This window comes from Lissotriton helveticus, chromosome 1_1 (assembly GCF_964261635.1).
Source record: "Lissotriton helveticus chromosome 1_1, aLisHel1.1, whole genome shotgun sequence".
NCBI lineage: Eukaryota > Metazoa > Chordata > Amphibia > Caudata > Salamandridae > Lissotriton > Lissotriton helveticus.
The window spans coordinates 500,104,722-500,116,864 of NC_136057.1; the positions used below are offsets into that span (position 1 = coordinate 500,104,722).

The 12,143-nt window shown below is 39.2% G+C and overlaps 1 protein-coding gene across 1 annotated transcript in view; it reads right to left on the minus strand.

Annotated features, from left to right (window-relative positions):
• TSPAN11 (tetraspanin 11) overlaps window positions 1-12,143 on the minus strand; it is a 690,523-nt gene that overhangs the window by 319,523 nt on the left and 358,857 nt on the right. Inside the window, exon 5 of the mRNA XM_078654138.1 lies at window positions 4,143-4,295. Coding sequence (XP_078510264.1) covers window positions 4,143-4,295 — 153 coding nt within the window. The remainder of the gene's footprint in view (window positions 1-4,142; window positions 4,296-12,143) is intronic.

Here is a 12,143-nt window from a genome sequence, read left to right on the forward strand (position 1 = left end):
GCAGCCCGCATAGAAAGAGGAAAACAATGAGGAGAAATGAATATATTTCTCCTCGTTGCGCCTCCCTACACCTCTGCTGGGGCGGCGTCGCATTCAGACGCATTTCCAGATTTACGATTTTTTGTAAATCTGGAAAATACACTGGTTCTCTGTTTTTTGCGTGCAGCAACACCCATGGAACGCCCCTTTCACGCAAAGTGCTGCATGTAAAGGGGCTGTAACTACAAGGACAGGAAAAGCCACGCAGGTTGGCTTTACTTGTCCTTGTAAAGACAGGGCAGAAAAATGTGCTGCCCGTGCATCACAAAAAGTGACTCACTTCAGTGCAAGGGACTTGTAAATCTGCCCCTCAAACTCTAAGTTTTGCCCAGCATACAACTGAAAGGAAGTCAGAAATTAAATAAAGGCTATGAAAAATATCAGGAAAACTGATAATCACTGATTAGACAGGCCTTTGCAAATGCATCTAACCACAACACAAGTGACACATTATATACTTTCTAGCATCTATCCATCATAGACCTTGAAATTAACCTAGCTAATGAGGACACAACAGGCAAAAAATAAAGAACATTTGTACTAACTCACAAAGTACTTGCAGATATTTCACTTTTGCATTCAAGACGCTTTCAAAAAGCAAATCCTTCCTTGATGATGATCGATAAAATTGCCCATTGTAACTTTAGATCAATAAATCGTAATAGGAGTTGGTTTACTGAAAGAGTAATCTTCCTTGATAAAAAATTGTGTTTTACCAGTGTTGTTTGATATATTCGTTTGGCTTGCTTGTTACGTCTTTAAAGCCTAATTTGCTGGATTTTATGTAAATTTAAATAGTATTCAACCATACATGAAATCACCAGATAGATGAGGTAGTTGTGATCTAGATAAACAATATCCCTTTGTGTCTAAGATTTTGACGGCTAAATTCTCAATCCTAACACGGGGGGCTACAGTGGTAGTATACCAAAACACTTACACCTAGGTCCTGTGACATTGGACATTGGAATACTATACACTGTAAAGGCAAAGTTTGGTGGCCCAGTTTATGTTCTTGTTCTGCCATGGTGCCTGAAAATAGCAATGCTCTTCACCTTATTCTATTCTTTAATACCTTTGAGACATGCATCTATTGAACACTGGCATCTAATGAACAGAGCCAGACACTAAATTCAACAATATGGTCAGGCAGGTTGCTCGCTTGGAGCACAGCAAGAACAGCTAAACAAAACATAAATGTCCAACAAATCGATAAGGAATCACTCCTGTTGATATTACCCAACATTCCTCCTCAAAAAGTTAGGAATTCATTAGTAATTCTTTTCATAAATGTTTGTGTCATATTTTAGCTCTTCCTTTGTCTGAGTCCCCACTAGCATTTGATTTGAGTTCTTAGGAAATCTTTTTTCATATTATTTTATTTGGAACTTTCTCTTAATATTTTGGGCAACTGGACACAATCATCTGCCTTAATGATGCTTTGTAAACATTTGGTACATTACTTTCTTAGAATATAAGTACATGTAAATGAATTCTAAGTCAGGAAGTTGTTTCTTGTTTTCAGTTCACGGACAACGTTAAGGATAGGTTTCCCTCTTAATACTGTTCATGTGATTTCCAGTGTACAGATACAATAAATCCTTGAGAGTTCCGTTCAACTCAACTCCTTCAGTGAATTGCTTATTACAGAATGGGATGATGTAGCCATCTTCAACAACCAACTACCCTGTTACCAACTGCAATTTACATAATTAGTGGTACTAATAATGAGATGGCAATTTGGTTCCTCAGGCAGGTAAGTGAGGCCACCCAGGATCGGAAAAGTCATTATAGTAGCATATGGAAAACCAAATCAGTAAGTCGATTACATTTTTTGTCATGGACTGGGGTTCTTTAAATCAAGGGAAAAGTAATTATTGTTACAGGGCACCATTGCCATCTTACCCAGTGAAGTTCATAGATATAAATCCACTATAATAGGAGATCCACAAAAATGGTGACATTTAAAAATTATTCAGATAAAAGAATAGAATGATTAGCCATATTTCATGATGAAGCTGAACTCCACAAACTATATTCTGTTTCACTCCCAATGTCTCTGAATAAAATACAAGAACATGTTCATGGATACCACACAACAGACTTTGCTGTCACAAGCAATGCCTGACCAGTCAGGAAAGTGAGGGGTTATGAAATGCTGCTAACAGTTCAAAAAGATACAGACAGTAACAAGCCTACCTAAGGATTGAAAAGAGAATACAATCACCATGTTTGGAAATGACTCACCTCTTAGAAGGCTGTGCAGACTTATTTAACGAACTAGATGAAAAATAGCTACTAGAGCAACATTTCAAGCTACTTAATTGTACTAAGTGTATTATCACAGTGAGGCTCCTAATTAAGGAACACCTGGAATCCATAGTGAGAAACACAGAGACAAAAAGAGATTTGAAGACTGCAAATCGTCTGAAAATGATATAACGAATATGTGCATTCACTTTGGCAGCTTTTTTCCCACGTTTAACTGGATCACTACAAATGGATTACATCATAAGTTCCTCCTCTATGATTTCGAAGCATGTTGTTAAACTGGCCCCCAGAACTGTCATAATTGTTACTATTAGCTTTCCTTTCAATTACCCCTTAGAGGCATCAGTACAGCACTTGATGGGGCTCTGCTGATGACAGCAGAATAGTCGATTTTAATTTATTGGTCTCTTTCCACCGTTATAATTGAAGACCTAACATTCTTGAAACACACATCCTTATCATTTGTTCTATGTGATGTCCACACCTAAACCATTACTAGCTAAGGAACTGATTGTTCGAAACCTATAACTCCACATCTGTAGATGAGTATATTAAACGCCTGAAGAAGATGAATGTTTCTAATATTGAAATGACGGTCAAAAAGAAACAGTCATTGATACAAGCATTAGTTTAAAATAGGCTAACTTTTTCTGCAAGTATATGGGTTCTAACACAGAATGCTGTAGTCATTGGTCATTTATTAGTCGCTTAACACTGGTCAGCATGGCTCCACTTGCCTTGTTAACGCTAACGCCTCTTATTTTCATGTTTGTATGTATTTAAATGAGGTGGAGTATTTGCATCATTCGCTTATTTTTTTTGTTTGTCTACAAATGTCCACCTGTCTAACAACCGAGTTGCATGTTTTCTTATTAGTTCATTCATGCAATCCATCTTGTTAGTTGCAGAATGCTAACTAACAAAATATACAAATAATAACAAGGCGTTAGGCGGTTTCACCATACTGGTAAACTTAAGATAGTTATGGAAAATAGGTTCATAACCTTGAAATGTCTTAGGAATGTCATTCTACTTTGCATTGATTCTTATAAAGAACATGTCAAAATGTCAATGATAAAAGAAAATGTGACATACCTAAACCTTGTGTTCTGTGTTTAATAATATTGAACCTAGTACAATGCACATTTAATATTAAAATGTGATGCAGTATGTATTTCATACAATATACTTAACTGTCTCAAAATAGATATGAGAGGATGTATGACGTTACAACGCATACATTTATATCGCAGTACATTACATCGTGGTTTTTACAATGCAAGTCGTTACACCGACTTGCGTTGGAGGGCGCTGGACTTAGGAGTAGTATAATTTACTATTCCAACTCCAGTCTACATACAGTAGGGAAGGTGTTGGATAGCAAATTATACTATTGCTTGTCCTAGAGCACCATCAAGCGCAAGTCGTTGCAATGACTTGCGTTGTGAAAAACCGCAATGTAATGGCATTGCAATGTAATCCCCGCATTGTAAACCATGTTTCCCATATGAGACTGACACACTGATATGTTTTTTTTAATGTTACTCTACAATCTAGATATCAATAAATCTGCTTAATGTTAAGACACAAAACAGTGATTTGAAAATCTGAAGCAAAGGAGAAGACATAATGCAGATCCTGGAGCTCTGAGCAAGTGTTAAGGAGGTTCACCACCTTGACTAAATGGTTTTATAAGTGCCTCCACTCCTGACTGATTGTTTCTATTCATGATCAGGAAGCTGGAACATGCAGAACTACCACAAAATCAACATTTAGATGCGGTTATTTCAAATTTTTTCAATTAATCAAAACAGAAGGTACATTTTTTTTACCTCAACTTTATATATATTAGAAGGATGATTCCTGATTCCACATTTCAAAGTAATTGTTTTACAGCAGCTCTCCGGTACCAAGATGTCAGTGGTTGAGCGGATGTATGCACTGCTGAGCCAGTCCGAAGAGCTGTTGCTACCACAGCATTTTAACTAAAATGACAAGTAGAAGCAATATTGAATTACAGAATTTTTTCAATTGATCAAGCAGGAATGGCAGGTAAAAATGTATGGTGCACAAATTAAACAGTATATACCATATACATTTCATTACCCGGAGACTAGATGCAAACCATATGAATTTGTTTTCTGCTTTTGAAATGGTAATTGGGAAGAGGAGACCACGGTAGTGATTCTAGGGTTCCTAGCGCTGGGATACCTCAGGGTGACTACGCGCTCTACAAAAATAAATAATAATATTAATAATAATAATTCTATTGGATTCTTAAGTGTAGCAGAAAATGAGCAGAATGTGGGTGGAATACAGGTCTTACTCTGAATTAGAATAGGTTTTTGTTAACCTTGACGTGGAACTTACAATGTTACTATTTCATACTTTAATATTGTTACATTGGCAGCCAAACGTAACATAATTTCTAACTGTATAAGACATTAAGTTTTAAAAAGCTGAAATAAAAAATATCCACAATATGATACAAACAATATGACACAACAGACACATTATATGCGGTATTACATATAGTAAAAATGAAAGTGAGACAAATGTAATAAAACCTGCCGGACAAATGTGAAACCAGTTACACCTTCTTCTAGTTGATAGAAATGAATTAGAAGAATTGCAAGAAGAAATATAATAAATAAAACCTAAATAAAAAACCAATAAGCGTAAAATGAAATGAAATCACAAAAGCTACAGATGTAAACTTAAAAAAAAAGGAAGGGGCTGGAGGAAGTGAAGAATGGTGAAACTCATCTGCATGGACTTTGGCTATAACACAAACATTGAATAGCCTTTACTGATCAAAGACATGACATTTTGAAGATATTTTATTTTATTATTTATTTATTTTTTTGTGTTTTATAGAGCGCAAACTTGACCTGTGAGGGTATCAGAGCGCTTTACACGGTATACAGTGGTGAACAAACAACAATTTCAAGGTGCAGAAATATACATATATACAGATATAGCATAAAGACTACGGAGACTCAAGCACAACTGCTGTTATGACAACTCAATTGAGTTTCTTCAACAGGCTTGTTGTAGATTATTATTTGCAACAGCCCGGGGGCATGGTTTGGATGCCGGCAAAGATGGCGACATGAGCTTTCACCTCCTCCCATGCCACAGCCTGTATCTATCCTTTTGGGCACATCTCTCACACAGCGACACTCGCACGGCATCGGATCGTGTAGCGGAACATGAGGTGCATCCTCGGCACCCGTTCCTGAAGAAATACCTGTCCTCCTGGCTCTTCTTGCGACAGCCGATGTGGCGGCCGATGGCTTGGCCTCTCCGCGTGCACCGGAGCTTGCGTGCATGAACGGCGACAACGATGAGGAACTCCTCTGCAGAGACCGGCTGCGAGAATCTAGAATTGCACGGAATTGCACTGAGCTCTTCGAAGGCGGCTCGGCACTGAACCATCCCAGCCACCGACACTCCGGTATGTGGCGCGCGATCGCACTCGCGCTTAAAATGGCAGACATGACGGTTTCCCACAATACTCTGTGTTAATCACGCTGGGTCCTCCACAAGAGGTCGGCATCCACTGAGGCCTGCAACGACGGCAGCGACGACATTAAGTGCGCTTTTATGTGCCTCTGCTCCTCTACCAATGCCTCAAGCTCGGTTATGAGAGCTCATTTATAAGAACTTTGCTGCTCTTGTAGTGTAGTTCCTATATTCCCAATAGGCTCTGCGCATTGGAATAATATCTTCAATAGTATAGACGTAGGACAGAGGTTAACTAGGTCTTCTACTGACGATATTAGACTTAAGTTTTGTGTGCCAGCTAGCTCAGAGTTCACTAGAAACTTTCTCGAATAGGCGAGGAGGAGTTTAACCTCCCTGGATAGACAAGAAGGGATTTAGTTTCTGACAACCATAGAACATGACAACTTTGCTCTCCCTAATCAAGAGTATATCTCTAGAGTCGTGTGAAAACAAAAGACAGCTATTTTACTCAGTCAATACGTGCATACTTAGTTTCACCAGATTGTAGAGAAAAGAAGAGACGGGCGTTTTCAATAAAAGGTGTTATTTATTGATCAGTCTCTTTTCTCATACAAGAGAAATGAATCGCTACAATTGTAATACTTATAGTTAAGTAAAGTGCATACAGTAAAAGCAGGATTATAAAATAATACTGTAAAAGCATTGATATGTTTCTTAGCCATATGATACTTTAAAATGGATAAAAGATATACATACATATATACATTGACTAATCGTACTCAACTGGTGCTTCTAACTACTCCTACCCCGGTGTACCTGACCTAAGCCTAATACATGGGAGGGAGTAAGTAAGTAGCAGTTTAAGTTAAGTTTGTTTTGCCAAGAGTTTGACTCAAGAATTCTCTGTAAGGGGTTAGTCAGTTCAGTACCTGGGATTTAGAAGGCAAGAGGGCTGGTATCTCTTTCTCAGGACTCGGTATCCCAGTCACCCGCGAGGGCAAGCTGGAAACGCTGGAGGCTGGATTCCCCGGCAAGAGGAAAGGCAGCGGTTCTCCTCAGCGCGTCAAAAAGGGAGGGGCAGCGTCCGTGGGCTCTCGCAGCAGCTGGGCTCTCCGGCAAGTTGTCGCTGCTCCAAGCTCATCACCACCGTGTCTTTACTTAGGGCAGTGTCGGTATATTTATACCTGAGAGGTGCCGGGTTTGACGTAAGGATGGACATAAGACGTCAATTAAGAACTGGTCGTTCTTACATTCTTTGCAGGAGTTCTCGAACGAAATCAAAACAATAGCAGCGGGGATTTCCCAGGTTTGCTGGAGGCTTGGTTTGTTTAGAGAACTCGGTGTGCTTTCTAGGGGGCTGGAGGAATAATGCTTGCTTAATGTGACAGCATGCGCTATGACTGATTTATGAAACGGGTTTCTGTGCCGTTGTATGGATATTAGTGATTTATAACCGGACAAGGGTCTGAAATTGGAGTATCGATACAGGTCCCTATATAAACACACTACACCCACTCCACGAATTCATGTCCATATTTACTAACCTAATTAATAGTAAACATAACTAAAAGTGTATGTGTATACCGAACCACCCCAAAAAACATTTTTTCTTTTTGTTTGTATTTGAAAATAGCATATTCGAAATACACGAAAATGAGTATTGGTACTGTATGCATTCAAGCAGTGTAATCATTCAAAAGGAAGCACAATTTATCACAGCATGAATGATTTGCGAAAATAACACATGAAATGGCTCTTAATACAGAAGAAAAAGGTGCGAGACCACTTCATCACATATAAATACATTTACTCGTAAATGTGCTAGAGGCTGAGGTAAATTATTGTCTGTAGAGTTCCTAAAAATAGAAGCTCTGTTCTCTAGGAATAGTTTTACTTTAAGCAGAAGATAAGTGCCAAAAGGGTAAATATTTTAGGTTTGGAAAAAAAGTTTTCGTTTTCAGTGAGGAAGGAAAAAAGATTCTCAATTGCTTTGTTTTTTAAAACTGAAGGCCAAATTCAGAGTTCAGGGAACGCTGTGTCCACGTTTACTTATAGTCACTCTCTCTGTTCTGGTGAAAACATCATTTCAGACAGACTTTAAAAAAAACAGTTTACCGCTTCAGGTGAAAGTTCGACCAAGTTGGAAAATGTCGCTACCATGCAGTCGTGTGCATGTTCGCTTTCAGTGATGTTCTGATCAGCATTGCTTACAGAAGGTCGTACCTGGTTGATGCCGCTTTCATCCTGTACTTCACTACCCTTCAATCGTAGTGGTGAAGTCTCCACGAATGCCGTCATCAGGATTGGTAGCCGCTGGGGACAGCACAATGCGTGAGCCTTTACTGGACCCAACAAAGTATCTGCATCCAATGGTACTTCTGATTGTAGTGTAAGACATGTGTCCAACACGCATTCCTCGCCACATAGCATGCATCTCAATACAGGTAAGACACAATTCTGCCATATGGGTCTGAATGAAAGAAACCAGGTCATATTTAGATCTCGTAGCCGGGCTAATCCAAGGACTTTAGTTAAGCGGTCCCGATAGCGTATAGCTAGGATCGTTTCTTCCATTGTTGCTGGAGTCTTGTCTGTGACATGGCTTGCCATAACGAAGCAGGAGAAGCAAAAATAAGATGCCTGCTACGAGTCCCAACAGGAGTGGAAGTCCGCCAAAGACAGAATGGACGAAATTGGGAAATATACCCAGGGCTGCTTTGAATGGGGTTAACAGTCCCAAAAAAACGGACTTAAATACACTCGTGATACCATTTGTATCAGGAATATTTAAGATTTCGCTTAGCATTTCTGCGAAGTGTAGGGGGCAATTTGTTGATAACAATGCATGTATCTCTCCCGTTGTCCTTGCAACTTGGAGATCATACGTTTCTTTTGATGACGTCAAGTGAACTGGCGTCTGTAGGAGCACAGTCTTCATTCTGATTAAAGTATCAATTCGAATAAAAGAGATATTCAAACTGGGCCAAATTTTTCCCTCCCTGTCTGGAGTGTCGTTTGGGAACAATACTCGCTCACAGCAAGTGACCATGGAACTCACGCATACTAGATCAGGTTTTCCTGGCAGTAAGCCACAACATCTGTGATCTACAATTAGAATGTAACTCCCGTTAGAAAGTCTTCTAAAGAATGGTTCTATTTTTGTTGCAGGTGTACCGAGCTGGTGACATGAAAGGTTATTTGAAGTCCCTTCACAGGCCCCATGTAAACTTATACCCTGACACAGAAGTATACCACTCAGTGATTTTTCACAATTGTTACCACTGAGAAATACACTCTGTCCTTTTTCACTATAACATGTGTGTGTATAAGGTAGGTTCCATGTTGACTTAATGTATCCTTTACCCAACCTTTCATACTGGCCTGCCTGTATATATTTCTGGCAGTATCGAAATTGGAAAGTCGTTATCGGAATAGTTATTATCCCATGTATTATCCATTCAATGACAGGTCGTTCTGACATTGTCAATGGTAATCTCTCAAGTTTTTCAATGCTCAGAATTGTATACTCTGCACCCTTTTGTGCCAAGCTGATTTGTGTATCAGTAAGGTTAAAGATAGTGAATAATGACGTTGCGTTTATTAAACGCCAAGGCACGTAGCCTGAACGCAGATTTTGTAACATCCAGCCAAGCTGTACAATAGAACGCAATTGAGACTGACCGTGTTGTAACATCAGTAAGTCTTGCTCTATTATATCGATTGCAGATGATACAATACTGTCCAGTGAATATATTCTGGAAGACAGAGTCATTAACCCATTGTCCACAACAGAAAGTGATTTTTCCAAATTAACACGGTCAATTTCCCGTATTTTCTCTGCTGTTTCAATTTGAGTTACTTTCCAAGCTTCGTTGTAAGCTGCATATATAGAGGCCGCTATGAAACGTTTTTGACGCTGTTTGCGTGGTCCCGTAATGAAATCACGCAAGTCAGCACCTTCTTTAAGTAAAGTCAAGTGTTGCTTAATTTCTGCCAGTGTGGATGTTCGTAGCCATTCGAGGCAGAGTTTCCCCACACTGTATGTTGTTACAATCCCTGGATGTTGTCGCTGGGAGTATCTAGGGTCTGGCCTGGTCAATTTTAACCCCTGTATTTTGTTCAGGAATCTATCTTGACAGTTATTTGTGTCTGTTGGCCAGATCAACCATTTTTTCCAATCAGGATGTGTTCTGTTTTGGTTAAAAATATGGGATACGTCTATCTCATCATCTGTAGTGTTAAGACTGTCAGGTGCTGGTTTTGGAATAGACGGTTTGTTTAAGTCTTTAATTTTGGCTAGGCCAAAACAGGTTGAATTGTATCATTCAAGAATATTATTTGTTCTGGGATCATGCAGGCTCTAAACAATGATTCTATACCTTTGACCTGCCAATCTCTTGTACCCCAGATTGTTTTTGTTTCAATGTTATTGTTCCAGAAATCAAAACCGAATGTATTCATTTTGTCAAAAAATGTTTCTGAATAGATTTATTTTGTATTTGTAAGCATGGTTTTCATTCCTGTCTTATTTAACAGTTTGAAATAAAACGTTTCTGCATTACTTGTGTTAAACCCTGAGAAATATGGACATTTTTCATAAAATGTTTTCGAACTGCCTTTTGGTGGAGTTGCACAATGTTCCCATTGGTTATAATTAAAAACATTTCTAGGTTGAGCAGATTTATGCAAATAATGGTTACCATAGTGGTTGTAACAGTACATCTGGTCATAATTAGATGAACCCTGTAAATAATCATGTTCTGTAAATTTAGCTGACATCACTAGATCTGACATCATATCATTAATACTTTCAAAGTCCCAATCATCAGCGAATGTGCTTGATTTTACAAAGTCACTTAATGAAATCTTGAATTGATGAGGATACTTCAGGAGCTCGACAGGGCCATAGATTTCGTAATCAGTTTTGTCCCATGCTACCCCACCGAGTATAGGATTGGCTGTGAAGTTTACTGAAGAAAGTTCTCTTTTCTCGATGTGTGAAGACTTGTGTGGTTTCAGGACCAAGTTGATTTTATGACTTGCTGTGTCCATTGTAACATATTTTCCCTCAATAAAATGTCCCAAGTATAGTACCAGGATGAGCCAAAGGATGAGGACAAATACACCTTGTGCCACCCAGAATTCAATCCATGGAGAAATCAGATAGGTTTCTTGTAGTTGATGAAAGAGTTCTTTTGCTTTGTCTTTAAAAGTCTTTGATGTTGTCGGCTGTTCCTCAGGCTCGCTCGGATCCTCAGAGAAGTCATCGAAGTTGATGAAATAGCCTGATGCAGTTCTGTCAATTGTTTCAATTGCTTCTGGATTTCTTTTTGTTTTTGGAATTTGCTTTGTTTCATTAGCATAGTCTGTGTTTACATCATTGTAGACTGGTGATTCTTGATGTAATATTTGGATTTGGGTTTCAAGAGGTTTAAGTTCCATGGCTTTGTTGCATAGTCCTTGTTGATTCACTGTAGGTTTATCAAATGTGATTAGTATCTCAGTTTGAACCTCTGTGTTTGTAGCAAACTTTGGTGTTCTGCTGTTTTTTGGGAGTCCACTTGGCCTACTACTTATTATCGGCCACATGATTGTGGTTTAACCAGGTCGATGGATACAACTCGGTTCTCCTTTTTACCAGCAAGGGGCGGTAGTACAACTGATCTTGTTCCGTTGATTGCTTAGACAGGTACTGCTTTTCTGTAAGAAGGCCCAAATTCCTTCTTTACCGCTATTTTCTCTCAGACCAGATCCCCGATTTTTGGAATCCAGACAGGCCTTGCTGGGACAGGTGGTTTCTCTTCAGTGGTTGTTGGCTGTTGTTTAAACTTTATGTTGCTCAGGTCTTTTCTTGTTTCGTTTAAGTCCTGTAAAATAGCCAAACGATCTTTGATATCAAAGCATTTCTCTTTAACCACTGAAGTTTGACTATCGAGGTCCTGGATTGACATTCTAGTCCCAAACAATAGTTCGTACGGACTGAGACCTCTCAGAGAATTTCTTGGCAGATTATTAAGACTACGTTGGACACTTATTAAATGTTTGACCCACCCAGCTCCCGAACCTAATACCTTTGCTGTTATAGATTGCTTTATGTCACGGTTTTTTCTTTCACAATTCCGTTTCCCTCAGGATGAAAGGGACAAGAGTACCGCAATGCAATGCCCATGCTGGTCATGGCCTCCTTATAAGCTCGAGAGCTAAAAGCAGGACCATGGTCAGAATGTAGCATGCCAATTGCGTATGTGCCGATAAAGACTCGCAAATCTTTTATAACAGTTCTGTCGTCAGCCGAGCGCTGGGGCCACATCCATATGAATCTCGTGCATGAATCCACTGCGACCATGATATATTTATAGTTGCCG